This window comes from Hemitrygon akajei, chromosome 2 (genome assembly GCF_048418815.1).
Source record: "Hemitrygon akajei chromosome 2, sHemAka1.3, whole genome shotgun sequence".
In the NCBI taxonomy this organism is placed as follows: Eukaryota; Metazoa; Chordata; class Chondrichthyes; order Myliobatiformes; family Dasyatidae; genus Hemitrygon; species Hemitrygon akajei.
This window is the reverse complement of record NC_133125.1, coordinates 60,479,200-60,498,260: the sequence shown is the minus strand read 5'-3', so window position 1 is coordinate 60,498,260 and position 19,061 is coordinate 60,479,200. Positions and strand designations below refer to the sequence as shown.

Below are 19,061 nucleotides of genomic sequence, written 5' to 3'. Positions count from 1 at the left end.
GATTGTAAATCTGAAATGTAGTTGTTATAGTAACTTGGAAATGCAGTTGAAGCATATCTTCAAAATTATAGTACTGAAGATCAGCAGGAAATTAGCATCTTAGATACACATTGCTTAAATATTCTATTGGAATTTTTTGAGAGTTCAATAATACAATGCTCAATAATGTATGAACGGTCTTGGACTTTGGATGAAACAGCAGTTAATATTTGCAAGAGCATCTATTTGGAGTCAACTTATTTGAACTTTACCTTTTGCATCCTGTCCAAATTAACTTGTGTCCATCTGGGGTTTACAAGCACAGGGTACATTGCTTTGAGCTATTCCATGGGCGCCATGGTAGCATAGCATTAGCACGATGCTATTGTAGCTCTGGGCATTCCGTACATTGGAGCTCAATTCCAGGGCTGTTCTATAAGGCGTCTCAGGTGCGTCCTCCCTATTACGTGTGTGTTTCCTCCCACAGTCCAAAGACATACTGGGTAGGTCAGTTGTCCCGTGATTAGGTTAGGGTTAATCAAGTTTGTCGGGCTGCTGGGGTGATGTAGCTCGATGGGCCAGGAGAGCCTAGTCTGTGCTGTATTGTTAAATAAAAAATAGATAAAAATAAAAAATAGTTATAGAATGTACATTATGAATATGAAAGATCCATTCAAATCTGAAGCCAGCTATGGTTTCTTTTGCAGTGACGTTTCAGCACAGAAGATGAATTTGCTGCTCATGAAATCCCTCGACACATTGGAAAAATGTTGCTTTGATATGAACCTGGAATACAAGTACAGTTTAGAGATCTTTATAAATTTCTGTAAGAAATAATGTAATTGAATATACCTAAAAAGTGAGCAAGTTAAGTTTTTTATAGGATGATACTTGGGTAGTTCTCTGTATAGCTTTACAATAATGTAGAGAGAATTTACCAGATCATACTATGCTTATTCTTGTTAAAAATACAATCAGCAATTGAGTCTTCAATTGCATAAAGTTGAAAGCATGCTGTTAAGTGATGACCTAGATGCAGTTAGTATAATTTAGATGCTTTTCTTCTCGGAGACTGTGCGAAAATGCAGTTTTCTGTCTGAATATGCTGTAATAGACATTTACCTTGGCTACCTTTGAGTAAGGAAGTTTCAAATGATGTCAATTGTGCAGTAAGGAAAATGCTTTTATATTTGAATGAATAATTTAAAAAGGCAGTGGGATGGAAACTTATTCAATATTCCATCACCAATACAGTGCCTTGCAAAAGTATTCAGCCCCAACCCTTTGGTCACGTAAATGAGTAATACAATGAGGGATTTAGACTAATTTAACTGAGAATTTTTATTTCTGAATCTTGTGAATCACATGCTCCTTTTTTACATAGTAGAGCCCAAAAATCAGGGAAAATTGGAAACATGAAATACTATAAATTCAATAACTGGAACGGCAGCATTTCAAAAGTATTCATCCCCCTTTGCTTAGTTGAACCACCTCTCTGAGCTATGGCAGCCAGTAGTCTTTTTTTTTGATAAAATTGTTCTTTGCACAACATGATTGAGCAAGATTTGCTCATTCCTCCTTGCAAAATTGCTCAAGCTATGCCAGGTTAGTTGGGAGCAGTGGTGGATAGCAATCTTACAGTCTTGCCAGAGTTGTTTGTTTGGGCTAAGGTCATGTCTCTGACTGGCCCACTCAAGGACATCAGTTTTCTTCATTTGAAGCCATTCCACGGTTGCTCTGGCAGTGTGCTTGGGCTGTTGTCCTGCTGAAAGACAAACTTCCTCCCTAGTTTAAGCTTTCTGGCAGAGGCTACCAGGAATTTATCCAGGATCTCTCTGTATTTAGCAGCAATCATCTTTCTATCAATTCTGATTGGGTTTCCAGTCCCTGTTGCTGGAAAGTATCCCCATCGCCTGATGGTACTTCCACCATATTTTACAGTAGGGATAGTGTTACCTGGCTAGTGCACAGTATTAGATTTACGCCACATGTACTGTTTAGTGTTGAGACCAAAAGTTCCATTTTAATTTCATCTGACCACAAGTCATTCTTCCACATCTCTACAGTATCTTCTAAGTGATGCTTTGAAAGCCTTCATGGGCAAGGATATACTGTTCTTTTTTAGCCAGGCTTCTTCCTTGCCCCTCTTACATCACTACCCTTTTGTGCAAGGCCTTAGAGATTTTGGAGCCATGACCTTCATCACAGCAGCCTCTCTTACAAGTGCCGTTACTCTCCAGAGACTTAAATTTAGAGGGGTGGCATAACCTAGACCACGTGGCTGTGGGTTCATAGTTTTTCCACTTTTTCCTGATGGACTGCACTGAGCTCTGAGGTATGTTCAGTGCCTTTGAGATGGTCTTGTATACTTCGTCTGATTTATGGTTCTTTATTATCATTTCTCCGACTTGACGGATGCTCTTTTAGCTTCATTTTGGTTTGGTCTGTTGAAAATTTACCATACTGTTGGACCTTACAGAGAGAGGGGATAAATATTCAAGTGATCCTCCAATTTTCTACATCAACAAATTGGGTGAGTTGATAAGGTAGTGCACAGTATTGCACCTGAGGGAAGTTAGCATAGTAATTACAAAGAGGATGAATACTTTTTCACTTTCACAATTTTGGTTTTTAATTGTTAGTAAATTGTTTACAGGTTTTGGAATTTTTCTTTTGACATGATGCACAATTTTTTTTTGTAGATTAGCTCAAAAATCATACTTCACTACATTTTTAATTTCGAAAATGAGACGGTAAAAAGTGAAAATAGTAGTGGTGGCTGAATGCATTTTCAAAGCAGGGTAACTGATAAAGTACAGGCTGCATGTTTTACTTTTCTTAGAAATTTGTTTCTGTAGCCACAACCATGTTGCTCATTTCATTTCTGAGAATTTTTTCCTAATTGTGCATAGAGCGTTGTGAAACAGTGTGTAATATTTCAAGCTTCAGTGAAGCTTAATGGCTTAGAGAGGAAATTTGCCTCCATGTATTCTTGCATTTGTATCATCTTTTAAAGTCCAGCACATCACCAACACCCTGCATACCTCCCCCTTCCACTTCCACCCTCCCCTTTATTGATGTACTTCTGAGAAATCTGGGGAGGCGGAATTTGTTACAAACAGCGTACAAAACAGTTAATAGAAATTATTAAGCACTACAAATGCTGAAATTTGATATAACAACAGTGATTGCTCAGAACACTCTGCAGGTCAGGCAGTATCTGTGGCAAGAGAAACGGTTTAAAGCTCCTACAATGACCACGTACAGAAAATGGAAATCCAGGCATGTTTAACTGCTCGTCTTTTAGGAGTTTCCAGAGCCTTTGACAGAGTTATTACTGCCAAATCATCACTTTAATGTGTCATGCAGAAGATTTAGATAAAGTGGAACTTTTGCACTCAAGAACACAAAGTTTATTTTGAAAATGTTGACCTATCAAACCCTTTTCACTCATGTTGCTAATGAGCAATTACTTGTTTATATAACTCTTCCTCATCCTATTCTAATGACACTCTAGACTACATTACCCACAGCTTCTGCTCCATTGCTCTGCTACTCCAGCCTTATGCTCTATATTTTGTTGTGAAAGTTTTGTGTAAAGTTACTCAACAATAATCTCATAGGAATAGTGGCTAGTTAGTAATATAATATGCTACTGGAATAGATTAATATAGCAGTTCTTAAGTTTAATTTTGTAGTTTATTCATAGAATAAGAAAGTGCCAGTGGAGAGAACACAATGTTTAAGGTTCCAGTGATAATTCAAGTTGTTTATTGTTTTTACAGCGCAGGATGTATCCTGGGAGTTGGCCTGGTTCTTTCTCTCATGAGTCACAGCAGCCAAACAGAGTCCCGTGTGCATGTTTCTGTCACCTTTGGGAAACTCTGTACCAGCTTGGATGAAAGTCTGACTCAGAGCAGAGTATTACAAGAGGTAGGTTGGCTCAGAGTTGTTGTTTGAATCTGCACACTATCAGATATATTTGCCTCCATTGCAATAGAATTGAAGTAAAATATCAATAATGATGGTCTGGGTGTAAAATATAGCTTCAGCTCCACACAGGGTGCAGTTTCCCAAGATTCTGCTGTTTTTTTGCTGGAAGTGATACGTGAGTGGGGACTTTGGAGTGGGAGTTGATGGCGGCAAGACTAGAAAGTAAGATGACTTGAACTCTATGCCTTATTTCCTCCTCACCCCACAAACCCACTAACAAGGGTAGGCCCAGTCAAAATGCTTTTATTGATCACTGGCAGCTCACTCAAATCCACATAATTAACCCTGTTACTGAAATTACATTGCAGCTGGTATAGGTAAAAACTTGAAATTTCTTGAAACAGATTTTTACAGACTTTGTTGCAGTTATGGTTTTTATTGGTAAACTTGTGTTTTTACTAATAATGACACCTTTTTCCTATCCTTCCAAAGCATCTTCAGCCTCTCTTAACATGTGCTACTTGGTTAACCCTATTTTTCATATGACTCCCTCACTTCATGAATGAGGATTTGAACTTCCCAGCATTTCAATAATTGTTCTAACAACACTGAGCTGTCACAGAAAGCAGCAGAAAACCAGGTCAAAGCAATATTGTCCTTCAATTACCCTTGAATTGCTTCATTGTTGCTGAGTCAAAATTTCATAATTTTGTGAGGTTAGTGGGTAGTTAATTAGATAGGCGGAGATGGCTGAATTTCGTGTGTCCTGCCCAACTCTGTGGTTTTCCATGAGTCCCTGTGTATTAGATTAGCTTTATTTTACACATGATGATGAAACTCCAGTTTTTCTTCAAATTAGCAAGGTGCTTTAAAGGCCTGAGGCACCCAGTGCCTTGACATGATCATCTCATAGAATAACAGAATAGCTACTGTAAGGTCCCAGCAAATCCACACAATTCTGTGTAAGAGCAATCTCATCATCTCCTGCCTTCTCTCCCCCCCCCCCCCCAAAGTTTAGCAAATTCTCCTTTTAGTTACTAATCCAACTACCGTTTTAATCCATCCCCCACAACTTCCCTGTGAATGCATTCCTGAACCTAATCAATTGTTGATTTAAAAAAAAATTCTTATGTTACTTTTGGTTCCTTGGCCAACCATAGTCATTCTAAGTCTGCTATTTCTTAGCCCATCTACCAGTAGGAATGGTTTCTCTCTACTCAGTTTCCAGTCAGTCCTTGCTCTAGATTAATTTAACTCGCTCCTTCCCTTCTCTTTACCACCACCTCTGATTTCAGAACAACACAAAAGTTATCCAATCCAAGTAACAGAAGTCTCTCAACCATGAATTCTTTTCCGTCAGTCCTTTTTGCATCCCCTCCGCCTTTGCATTCTGTATTTCCTAAAGTATAGTATAGTAATGAAACTGGAGTTGACGGGCATCCATTATGACTTCCTTGAACTTGGACTTAAAGGTGATTTTTTTTTAAACCACTTTCCCTACTTTGATTGAACTTCAGGTCTCTGGTCTGCTACCATTCTCTGTTCACAAATAATTGCTCCTAGCCCTGTTAAATTTCAGCACACATTCCACCTTGCTGTTCCAAATCCAGACAAGTAATTCAGTCATCCTAAGCAGAAAATAGATTTGTAAGTGGCCTCTGAGTACATTGAATATGCTGGCAATTGTAGCATTACCTTACTGATATGAATGGATTCTTTGACATGGGAAGGCAATGGAAATACAAGTATGTGGTATATTCTTTTTAAATTTTACTCCATATTTTCATTTCACTTCTGTAACTTCAGTATGAGGACCATTATGGATTCTGGGATGGGGCTTTAGGATCCACCACTTGATGTCTAGTCATTACTTGCAGGCAGCTCCACTTCATTGGACAGCTATGACTATAGGGTCTGGAATGTGATTTGGCTCCTGCATCAAATGCAGGAGGTTTGTGAAGTAGTGGGTTTGTCATGGATTAATGCTGGGAGGGTGGGGGGCGGGGGTGCAAGTAGTGCTGAGAACAGAAATAAGTTGGATCAAGCACAATCTTCTCTGATGTTTTGTTACCTTTAACCTGACTATCACGTTACTCCAGCTGTTTATTTCAACAAGTCAAATTTCCACTGAAAAATTCCCAAATTTTATTTTCTGTAATGTTTTATTTCTTCTCACTTCTGTATTAATCCTTTGTTCTTGCAATGTCGATATGCAAGGTTTTGCATGTTTAATCTATATTTAGTGCTGTAAAAGCGTGGATCTGCTCTATGTCCACAAGTGCACAAAATTTTAGTTTCTAAATGCAGTTGTTATTGGATAATGTGAAGTTATAAGAGATGTCCATAAAAAGATTATCCTCCTGATTTTGCCACATGAATAATTTAAATTGATAGGTGAGTGTGCAAGATGGTCATAAAAATCATCTTTTTTCAGGTTCTGGCTTATTCAGTGGCATGTGTGTGTGTTTCTGCTTTCAAAGCTGACATCATACAGCCAAATGAGGCTGAGGAGATCATGAGCAAGCTCCGGACTTTGACAGAACAGAGCCAACAGGTCAGTAACTTATCAGCTGCCTTCATGTAGTCAAAGTTAGGATACACACACAAGTCTACAAACTCATCTTCAAGCATTAAGTCAAAACTGGAGTTCTTTAAGTTTCCTTCTGCACCTTCATTGGTAAACAAAGCAATTTCAATATTACTGTTCTTAAAAGATAAGAAGAGTGGCCGAACTCTTCTTTCTTAAACTTAAACTTTGTATCTTTTTTGAGATGACGTGACACTGCTTCCTATTAAGGATAAGTACTGCAAGTCTACCTCACTGGCAGGTTGTTGGATAGCAGATAAGCACCCAGCATGGGCTTGTTGCATACCGTGTTACTGCCCGCTACAGCCACCCAGGTTGAACATAGTTGGAAACGGCGCGCAAGTAAACAAATGTGGAAAGCGTGCTGGTCTTCGTGCGAAACTAAAGGTGAAATTTTGCAAGCCAGATCTCCTGTCAACTCTACTTTCAAATGTTCAGTCATTAGAAAATAAACTAGATTGCCTGTGTCTGAGACTGAATCAGCTTGAGATGAAGGGCAGCTGCACGTTCATTCTGACAGAAGCATAGCTCAAGGACCCCACCCCTGAAGCGGCATCCAGCTAGAGGGTTTCATCTCTTTTCCATCCAATTGAATTTTCGCAATCTCTAGCAAGACCTGCATTGCAGATGTATGTATCTAAGAACTGGGGTGTGAATGCCTTGGTAGTGACAACCCACTGTTTGTCTCTGGTAAAGTTCTTAATGGAGAAGTATCTACTGAGGGATTTCACTGCTGTTGTAACTGTGTCTGTGTACACCTCCACCACCCTCCTCACCCGTGCTAATGCTGGGGAAGCTACAGCACCATCAGTGACCTGCAAAACACACACCCCGATGGTTTCTATAATGTTGCCGGAGACTTCAAACGTACTAACTTATACTGCGTTCCACCAGCATTTTGTGTGTGTTGTTTGAATTTCCAGCAGCTGCAGATTTCCTCTTGTTTGCGTTTTTAAATCCAGTACTGCGAAGCCTCTTCCTGTGATGTCTACACTGAAGAAGTTTAAATCTTCTGTTTGATGAGAGTTTAGTGAAACCTTCTCTCACTGCTCCCCATCTATAATTTCTTTGGCCCTTCAACTTTTCGACCACACTCTGACCCAGACCCGTTATTTCAGCCATATATCCCTTTTGCCAATAAACTTTTCAGCTCTTAGCTTCATCCCTCCCCCTCCTGTCTTCTCCTATCATTTCAGATCTCCCCCTCCTCCTCCTCCTTTCAAATCTCTTACTATCTCTTCGTTCAGTTAGTCCTGACGAAGGGTCTCGGCCGAAAACATCGACTGCACTTCTTCCTATAGATGCTGCCTGGCCTGCTGCGTTCCACCAGCATTTTGTGTGTGTTGCTTTAAAAACGGTTCTGCCCAAATCCTATCAGTATGTTGACTTTGCTACCAGAGGTGAGAACACATAAAACCTGGTTTATACTAACATCCCCGATGCATACAAAGCTGTTTCCTGCCCGCTCCTCTGATTCTCTGACCACTTATCTGTTTTGCTATTTCCTACATAACGCCCACTGATTAAATGAGTGAAACCAGTTCAAAGGGAGATGAAGACCTGGCCAGATGGAGCAACCTCTGTATTGCGGAACTGTAATGAAAACAGACTGGAATATCTCTGGGGAGACGGCTACCTGCAATCATCACATCAATCCTACAAAGGATTGTGAAGACTGCTGAGGGGATCATCAGGGATATTTATCGGAGCACTGCGAATCCAGGGCCCTTAACATAATCAGTGATTCCCCCCCCCCCCCCCCCAACCCCGTCCATCCAACAGTGTATTTGACCCCCTACCATCAGGCAGGAGGTACTGTAGCATTAGGACAAGAATGGCTTGGATTGAAAGGAGTTTCTTACCCCCCAGGCTGTAAGAGTACCGTAATCACTGCCTCCACCCAGTATGAAGCACAAATAGAGTAATACTGTTCACTTTTTAACTTGTTTCGTAAATGAACCTTATTTGTGGTAACATTACTTTATGTTGTGTGTGAGTTATATATACTATGTTGTGCACCTTGGCCTGGAGGTACAATGTTTTGTTTGGCTGTATACATGTGTATGGTTTAATGACAATAAACTGGACTTGGACTTGAAATTTGAAATAGTTCAGGTTAGATAAATTTAAGTCATTGACTCAGATGTTATCTAGACTGTCAGGAAGGACAGGCAGATGATAGGACAGAATTGCAGTCAGCAGGGTGAGTATCAGTGCATTAGGGATGCAAGATCAAAAAGGGTAGCAAATACAGCACTCAAAGCCTGATATATCAATGCACAGAGTTTAAGAAGTAAGGTGGATGATCTTATTGCACTACTACAGATTGTCAGGTACGATGTTGTGACCATCACTGAACTATGGCTGAAGGATGGTTATAATTGGGAGCTGAATGTCCAAGGTTACGCATTTTATTGGAGGGCTAGGAAGATAAGCAGAGGGGGTGGTGTGTCTCTGCTGGTAAAGGATGGCATCAGTTCAGTAGGAAGATGTGACATAGGATCAGAAGATGTTGAATCTTTGTGGGTTGAGTTAAGAAACTGCAAGGGTAAAAGGACCCTGATGGCGGTTATGTACAGGCCTCCCAACAGTGGCTGGGAGGCCGACCACAGATTACAACAAGAAATAGAAAAGATGTGTCAAAAGGGCAATGTTATGGTAGTCATGGGAGATTTTAAAATGCACATCAATTGGGAAAATCAGGTTGGAAATGGATGTCAAGAGAGTGAGTTTGTTTAATGCCTATGTGATGGCTTTTTAGAACAGTTTGTTGTTGAGCTTACTAGGGGATTGGCTATACTGGATTGGGTGTTATGTAATGAACCAGAAGCGATTAGGGAGCTTAAGGTAAAAGAGGCCTTAAGAGCCAGGGATCACAATATGATTGAGTTCAATTTGAAATTAGATAGGGAGAAAGTAGAGTCTGACATAGCAGTATTTCAGTGGAGTAAAGGAGATTACAGTGGTATAAGAGAGGAGTGGCCAAAGCAATTTGGAAGGAGCTGCCAACAGGGATGTCAGCAGAGCAGCAATGCTATGAGTTTCTGGCAAAAATGAGGAAGGTCAGGAAAGATGTGTTCCAAAAACAAGGAATACTCAGATGGCAAAGTAGTACAATCATGGCTGGCAAGGGAAGTCAAAGCTTATGTAAAAACAAAAGAGAGGTCATAAAATAAAGCAAAAAATAGCAGGAAGATAGAGGATTGGGAAGCTTAAAAACCTACAGAGAGCAACTAAAAGAATCATTAGAAGGAAAAAGATGAAATATGAAAGCAAGCTAGCAAACAATTTCAAAGTGGATAGTAAAAGCTTTTTCAAGTATGTAAAAGAAAGTAAAAGAGAGATGAGAGTGGATATAGAACTGCTAGAAAATGAGGCCGGAGAAAAAATAATGGGAGACAAGGAGATGGCAGATGAAGTAAATGAGTACTTTGTATCAGACTTCACTGTGGAAGACACTGGCCATGTGCCAGATGTTGTAGTGTATGAAGGAAGAGAAGTGAGTGCAGTTACTATTGCAAGGGAGAGGTGAGGAAGGGGAAAAAAGGATCAGCCATGATTGAATGGCAAAGCAGACCCGATGGGTCAAATTCTGCCTGATTCTGCTCCTGTGCCTTACGGTCTTATCTATTTTTTGTGTGTATTTGATTACTCAGTGAATTTATCATCCAGTAACACTTAACATTCACAGTGATGAAGTGTTTTGAGAGGTTGGTGATAAAACACATCAACTCCTGCCTGAGGGGCTACTTGGATCTGCTTCAGTTTGCCCACTGGAGCAACAGGTCCACAGCAGATGCCATCTCACTGACTCATCACTCAACCCTTGATCATACGAACAGCAGGGATGCATACATTAAACTGCTCTTTATCGACTACATCTTGCCATTTAATGCCATCATCCCCTTGAAACTAATCAATAAGCTTCAAGACCTTAGCCTCAGTACCTCCTTGTGCAATTGGATCCTTGACTTCCTCACTTGCAGACCCCAGTCAGTTCAGATTGGCAACAACATCTCAAGTTTTACTGTTTATATGTTTTAATAGAATTTGAACTCTGTACACATGGTGAGATGGTTCTCTCACGTTACTATTTAACTGATTTTTGCTGCTATTTGATATTCTCTGACCCGATGTTTTTCTTTTCCGCTGATTTGACTTATTCAGCTCCAGATACATAGCAGCTTGAGTTCACGGTGAAGGTAATTGCTAATGAGAATGTTAATTCCTCGCTGTTCATGGGACTCAGCTCATGGTCCTACATGTCCAAATCTATGATCATTCACCCTTTGACACATAATGACAGTCTATCGTTCTGACAGAAAGCAAATGTGGCTTTTGCAATGTGCTTCTGTTTCTGTAGCATTCACTTTTACCATAATGAAATGCTCTGAGAAGTTTGTTATTGTTAAAATGAACTCCTGCCTGAACAAGGACCTAGAGCCACTGCATTTCACCAACCAACACAACAGGTCTACAGCCAACGTAATCTCACTGGCATTCCGCTTTGCTTTGTAGGACCTAGACAACCACAAGTCATAAGTCAGGCTATTGCTGGTTAATTACAGCTCTGTGTTCAAGGTCGTCATTCCCTCCATTAATAATAACAAAGCTTCAGAACTTAGACCCCTGTACTTCCCTGTGCAACTCGATGCTCAACTTAGTCATTAGGAGACCACAGTCAGTGCAGATTGGTAATAACACTGCCTCCTTGCTGGCTGTCAACACCAGTGCACCTTAGTGATGCATGCCTAGCCCACTGATCTCGTCTCTATACTCATGACTGTGTGACTAAGCACAGTTCAAACGCCCTCTATAAATTTGCCAAAAACGCTACTGTTGTTGATAAAATCTTACATGGCGATGAGAAGGCTGCAGTGAATTATAGGGAGTTTTAGACTCTTGTCAGCAAGAGGCTGCAGAAGGTAATAGACTTAGCCAACTCCATCATAGTCATAACTCTACCTACCATGGAGGATATCTTCAAGAAGTAGCATCCATCATTAAAGGTCCTCACCATCTGGATCGCTGGGGGAAATGAGCCTTTTCTCATTACTACCATCAGGAAGGAGGTATAGGAGCTTGTAGACCCAAACTCAACTATTTAGGAACAGCTTCTTCCCCTCCACATTAGATATCTGAACAACCCATGAATACATAAACACAGCCTCATTATTTGTTTTTGTTGCACTATTGTTTTAATTTTTAATTTATAGATTTTTCTCTTTTTGCAGTGCTGCTGGATAAAATAACCTCTTGCTCATCATATATTGATGATAATAAATCTGATTCTGAAAATACACTAGGAAAGTCAACAAAGGATTATTGAAGTAATGATTCAAGCAAATAACCAGCTATTCTTTTTAACACCAATGAATATGATTCAGTTAGTATGATTAGTACAACTTATCTTTGTATAACAATATAAATTTAAAAATAATGTAAGTTTCCATTATCAGTGGGTAATCCTAATTGACTTGAGTATCTTGTCTGCTAGTTCTACCACCGATGTTTCTGATTTTCTCAAAATTTCTGTAGCCTTGAAACTTGTGGAACTGTGATTTTTGTCCATGGGAATGGGGATTTGTTTATGACCTGAACCTGCATGCAGACATTGGTATAAGTTGTAAATCAAATGTGGGATAAAGTCTTTTTTCTATTTAAAAATTACCTTCCCAAAGTTCAGTGGAAAGAGATGTTCCAATACCCTAAGTTATGGCTGTTTATTGGCAACTGCTGGCATGATGAAACAGCTCCTTTGTTGTTCCTAGTTGTCCTAGTTAACAGTGTTATTGTAACCCCTGCCTGTCCTTTTAACTGTATTCAGATTTGCTTGTTTTATAACTTCAAAGCAACATTTTTACCAACATAGTTTTTCTAAGAAGAGATTGTCAAATAAATTCTTGATCCACAACAGAACTAACTGCACACAGTAGGTGTGCCAATTTTCTGTACAACTCAATCAGCTAATATTTGTGACAGAATAAATCTTGTGCTGCAAGGTTGATATGCTAAAGGACTTTTATATAATAAGTGTATATATAGTGTGCGTGCACACACACACACACACACACACACACACACACACACACACACACACACACACACACACACACACACACACACACACACACACACACACACACACACACACACACACACACACACACACACACACACACACACACACACACACACACACACACACACACACACACATATATATCACCTCAGGGCTAGCATTTAGAATCCAGCTGCTGAGACATATGCCTCTTGTATTCTAGAGTCAGCCTTTAGTGCCTATGTTTGTTCTTGTAGGAGATGTTATCTTTTGGATGAAGCATTAATCAGAGAACTTGTTGACTCATTCATGTGAAGATAAGAAGATGGCTTGACTCTTTTTAGGAGAATAGAAGTCTAGCATTCTTGCATCAACTGATGGCTGCAAAATAAACAGATTCATCTCATCTCATCTAATAAAGTTTTGCAATGCTTTGAGATATACTGAGAATGTAATTAGACTTAATGTAAATCCAGTGTTTTCTTACATAGTCTTTCAGTGGATTATCCCTTAAATGTTGACAGCTGTATGATATTCAACTAAATAACCACTTTTCATTAATTCATGTAGTGTTTTGAAAAGCTGTTCATTATTTTAAAGGTGAACATAGGCCATTTCCTACAGGCAAAGCATGCAGGTATTACCCAGCAGAAGTCACTGGATAATAAGAGACGCATAAGTAATGGCCAGTTTTATTTCCCCTGTGGTCAAAATCAATGATGTTGTCATTGATTCATTGATTATAATGCTCACTTATTTGTCGTCACTGCAATTACCTTACTTGTATCACTTATGTGACGGTCTTGTTAGGCATGCAAACATGAGTGTATAAATGTAAAACATAACACTAGAGAGCAAATTTGTTTGAAAGCATTGCTTTCTTGGAATCTTCTGTTTGTAATAGACCGCTTGTATCTGTACACGAATATAATTTCATACTACTTGTATCACATAGGGATTTGGACAAACATTTACTTTTATTGAATATAATGCATTTAATTGTATAATGGTGCTGACACTTCCCAATAGTTTAACTGAGCTAAAAATGTTTGTTGATGAATTTTGTTTGTATTCATTGTCTGAGGCATCTTGCTTAACAATAATCAGTCAGCATTGATGGATTGTAGATGCCCTGATACTGTTCCTCCATGACCACAGTGTCCCAGTTGAAACCTTTCACCATGCTTGACAGTGCCAAATTTGCAAGGAAGAAGTCTAAATGGGAATGCAGAAAATAAATCTTTAGTGATATGTTACACTTCATGGTTTTGTATGCTTGAAGCATGTTGTCAAACAGCTGCACGTAGATTGGTGTTCTGCAGTTGCCAAGGAAATTTTCAGCAATGTCCTTGAATTTCTTCCATACGATTTTCTCCAGTCCCACTAAAAGTTCTTCGAATTGCCTGTTATTGATGACCTATTTGATTTGCGGACTGACAAAAATGCCTTCCTTAATCTTGGTATCAGTTATTCAGGGAAACATCTGTTTCAAATATTGAAATCCTTCATGGAAATTGTGCCTGGAGAATTCTAGTCCTGATGAAGGGTCTCAGTCCGAAATGTTGGCTGTACTCTTTTCCATAGATGTTGCCTGGCCTGCTGAGTTCCTCCAGCATTTTGTGTGTGTTCCTGGGATTTCCAGCATCTGCAGATTTTGGCTTGTTTGTGAATTTAGTTCACATTAGTTTCTCATAAATTTCTTAAGAGTTCTTGCTCTTGAAAGAAATTATATACAATAAATATGTGAACTCTAAGAGAAGCTAATGTTTGATCTTAAGTGAGCCATTGATTTAAGCAAAACTGGTATGTTGGTAATAATGCTGTAATAATAAATGTTTTCAACTTGTATGGTCAGATAATCTTCGTTGAATATCTGTTAATTTAGCTTTCACTCCAAATGTTTCTTTTTCTCATGTCATAAAATTTAAAAAAGCTCTCTAAAGTAGAGCTGAGATGTGTGGAGTTATTTATGTAAGACCAGTGTTAGTCAGGAGCTCAAGGTCTTTCTGAAAACAGCATTACACCGGATTTCAATATCATGGTCTTCCAAATTGTTAGGTAACATATTGTTGTGACCAGCTAGCTTGCACAAATCATTCTTCCTCTGTATTTCCAAAAATAAAAACATTCCTTCCCAACTACTACCCACAGCTGTGTAATTATTGCGAAAGACAAAAATGTAGGGAAGAAAATCCAAACATAAAAACAGAAAAACTACTACAGGAAATTCCCATCCATACCAGGCTAATGAATCATCTAAATCACCCAGAGTTAATTCAGCAGAAGTATGAATGTTTTTGTTAAGGTGACAATATCTTTGAAGCAATTGGAATTAATTGAGCCAAGGCCTGTGATTATGGTCTGAAGCTGTTATGTGAAGAGATCAAGAATTTTGATTAATAGCTCAGAGTCTGTGTGGGAAGACTCTTGATTTTACCACATTATTATATGCTGTAGACACAGAGAAATCATTGACAATATTGTGTAGAAATTTGAAGCATCTGCATTGAAATATGTTGATTATGTGTATCTTTAGTTAATCATATGCAAGCGAATTAGAGAGCAGATCACAACAGAATTAATTATGGAAGTGTAACACAGAGAAGGAAATAACTTTTCCTTAAGTTTATGGTTCTGCTTCACATTCTACTTTAAATCTGATTCAAACCATGTATGTTGTGTACCTGAGATATTAAGGATGAAATTCTATTTGATTTTCAGACTCCTGGCTTTGCAATGGCTCTGGGAACTGTAGTCCATGGGTTGGCTGTTTCTGGTCATGGCAAGGCTGAAGATCTTCGGAATCGACTGCTATCTGCTTGGCTGAAGATCCTTCTAGCCGAGGTTAGGTGTTATGGATAAATGATTAACAGTTAAAAGAACTGATGTCGGTGTTTATCTGTCTGCAAAAGCACATAGATCTTCCATATATACAAACTGAGGAAAAATAGTGATCAGTAGTGAGGGAGACAAGCTGTAAGCTTTGGTCTGGCACTATTAACACAAAATGCAACAGTTCTGGGGGAGTCTCATCACCATCATCTCTGGGATGACAGTAAGTACTGGCCTTGCCAGATAAACCTACATCTCATGAATTAATATGTTAAAAAGTGCAGATAGATTCCGTGACAAGTGACACTGACAAATGTGAAGTAATATCTTTTTGGTAGGAAAAATGGGAAGAGACAAGATAAAGCAAAATGATATTTTTTTTTAGGAAGAATAAGAACAGTGAGATCTGGATATCCATAATACTGTGAAAGTGCTAAAATAAAGTCCCAAGGTTCATTGGTGGTCTTGACTTTACAAATAGAGGCATTTGGTGGAAGAGCAAAGTAATTGTAGTAAGCACCAGCTAAATTATTGTGACTAATTCTTGGAAACATGCTTTAGGAAGTGTGACGAGGCCTTCAGGAATAGACAGAAAGAGACCTGTTAGAATCACACCAGGAGAAAGGAAGTTCAGTAAATTGAAGAAAGTAAAGTAATTTAAATGAAAGAAAACAGTTTGTAATAAGTTTGATTGGTTGGAGTCAATTTCGTTGATGGCTCTGTTAGAATTAAAAGAAACTTTTTCTTTGTGGTATGTTATTTACATGAACAACATTGACATTAATGTGGGGGGGGTGAAAATGAAGGATGAGGTGACATGAAATTAGGTGTTGATAATTATAAAAGGAGTCAGGCTTCAGAATGATAATGTTCAGCTGGTAAGTTAGGCAGGTAGGATGGAATAAGTATGATGTGATGCATTCTGGTGAGGTGAGGAATGCCTTTTCAAATAAGTGTTGGGTATATGCCATAAATAGTGAATCCCTGGGAGAATTGAAGAACAAAAGGATCTTGGTAGCACAGGTGAATTGGATGGTGTAAAGATATTTGGAATGCTTGCCTTTATTAGCCAGAGCGTAGGATATAAGAACAGAGGGGACTTGTTAAAATGTTATTAATAGGCAACAGCCAGAAAAGTGTTCGCAGTTCTAGTCATCACATGACAGGAAGGATGTGATTGCACTGGAGAGGGTGCAGAAGAAGTTCACCAGGATGTTGCCAGGGATGGAGCATTTCTCTTATGAGATGTTGGACATAGTGGGTTTGTTTTTCTTGCAATCTAAGAATTCTAAGAGACATAGGTCAGGTAGGTAGTAAGAATCTTTTCCCACCATGACAGGTGTCTTAAGACCATGACGGCATAGGTTTAAGGTGAAAAGTAAAAGGTTTAGAGTGAATCTGAGGAAGAGTTTTTTTTCACCCAGAAAGTGTTTGCAATCTAGAATATACTGCCTGAGTGGTGAAGGAAGCAGGAACTTCCACAATGTTAAAAAGCATCCAGATGACCACCTGATTGGCCAAGTCTTTACACCAAGTGGTAGTCGATTAGATTAATACAAGGAGGTATCTGAAAAGACAGAGTGACTAGTGTCCTGACGAAGTGTCTCGGCCCAAAACGTCGACAGCGCTTCTCCTTATAGATGCTGCCTGACCTGCTGCGTTCCAGCAGCATTTTGTGTGTGTTGAGTGGCCAGTGGGCCTGTTTCTGTAGTTTATGACTCTGTGATTCTTTTACATTTAGCAACATTGTAATAAACAGAGAACAGACCTAAGTGCTACTGATCTAGCCCTCAGCAGATTGTGGATCTCATGGTTTACACAGAGCTTCAGGTTAGGGAAGATGGAATGAGTTTGTGGGGAAACACTCATCTATGACTGTTTTTAATAAAGTCTGTGACCCTGAGTCCTTGACCATGGCCTTGTCCACCAACTTGAAACAATCTTATAGCCGTTGAGCATCTGAGCACATTACCACAGTTTGAAATAAATTTAATGGATTAATAATACAATAGGCATGACCAAGGTAATAAAGTTAAACAAAGTGAATTAACTGGCAATACACACAAAATGTTGGAGGAACTCAGCAGGTCAGGGAGCATATATGGAAATGAGTTCAGGTGTCGTTTTGGGCTAAGCGTTTTCAGCAGGACTGAAGAAAAAAAGGTGATGACTTGAGTTAAAACGTAGTGGGGAGGGAGAAACACAAGGTGATAGGTGAAACTGGGAAGCAGAGGGGTTAACTAAAGAGCTGGGAAGTTGATTGGTTAAAGCAATACAGAGCTGGAGAAGGGGAATCTGTCCTCCCCAATCAGACTCTCCCTTCTCCAGCCCTGTATCTCTTTCACCAATCAGCTTCCCAGCTCTTTACTTCATTCCTCCCCCTCCCGGTTTCACCTATAACCTTGTGCTTCTCTTCTCTCCCCCCACCTTTTAACTGTACTCATCATTTTTTCTGTCCTGCCGAAGGGTTTTGGTCCAAAATGTCGACTGTACTCTTTTCCATAGATACTGCCTGGCCTGCTGAGTTTCTCCAGCAATTTGTGTGCATTGCTTGGATTTCCAGCATCTGCAAATTTTCTCTTATTTGTGATTGAATTAACTGGCACAAGGTTTCTTAATGATTACTTGTATCAATATTATTATAGAAAAGTAGCACTTCCTGTAATGCGTAACAGAGAGTATTTGTAGGATAGTATACACATTTTTAACATAAATTTCTCTGCTGTTCTATCATCTATGATATACAATGGATTTCCAGAACTACTGACTAATGACAACAATGCATTCAATAGGTGTCTGTATAAGTACATTATTTTATCTTTGAACCTATTAAAATTTTTCAATAATTCAGACTCGTCAATAATTGTAACATTTTATCCTGACCTCCAATAATTAGTTAAACTTCCAAGTATAACCCAGGTAGTTTCTCTTGGTTAGTAGATGAACAAGTTACCTAATGTTATTGGTGTTTTGATATCATTAAGTCTTAACTCAATTAAAACTTCAGACGCCTTGCAGTTAGTACATTATTTGCAGATAATATTCCAAAAACATTTTTTTTGCAGACTCTATTGCATTCACTGTTCATAGTATGTTAATAGTTAGTAACTTTATCTAATTATTTTCATTTCTTCTATTCTTCATTTAAAGGGTTGCCCAACGATGCATCGATTAGCTGCAATAAATGGGCTCGTTGCATTGGTGGGATCTGAAAGTTCTGTGATACAGGTAGATCTTTTGCTTGAAATGAATTTACTTATACATTAAATTTTTAGAATTAATGGATTAGAAAACAAAATAATTCAGTGGAGGATCTTAGAAACTCAGTTACATTATTTCTGGGTCACTTTTGTATTGCTCTAGAATATAACTGGACATTTCTTGTCGTGTGTCTGTCTTGTAGCCCTGACAGGATTTCCATGTGTAAGTGTCTTGGAATGACGTAAATTTCTACATGCGCTGCTTCCCAAACATTGTGGGACTGAACTTTGTTGAGGCTAGGCTGTAGCTGGATAACTAACTGGTAATTAGATAACTGCCACACCACTGCATTGATGTCTACCTCTGATTGCCCATATATACAGATTCCCTCTGGCTGAGACTCGGACTCCCCTACTCCTGACTTGCCACCATCTGTCACTGTGCCTGCACCTTGGTTCTGTTTCTATC

General features: G+C 39.1%; 1 protein-coding gene across 7 annotated transcripts in view; it reads left to right on the top strand.

Annotated features, from left to right (window-relative positions):
- focad (focadhesin) overlaps window positions 1-19,061 on the top strand; it is a 227,909-nt gene that overhangs the window by 165,318 nt on the left and 43,530 nt on the right. For all 7 annotated transcript variants that reach the window (XM_073072700.1, XM_073072683.1, XM_073072676.1 and 4 more), the window contains 5 exons: window positions 687-776; window positions 3,765-3,912; window positions 6,347-6,466; window positions 15,282-15,404; window positions 18,543-18,620. In XM_073072700.1, the coding sequence (XP_072928801.1) occupies window positions 687-776; window positions 3,765-3,912; window positions 6,347-6,466; window positions 15,282-15,404; window positions 18,543-18,620 (559 nt within the window). The remainder of the gene's footprint in view (window positions 1-686; window positions 777-3,764; window positions 3,913-6,346; window positions 6,467-15,281; window positions 15,405-18,542; window positions 18,621-19,061) is intronic.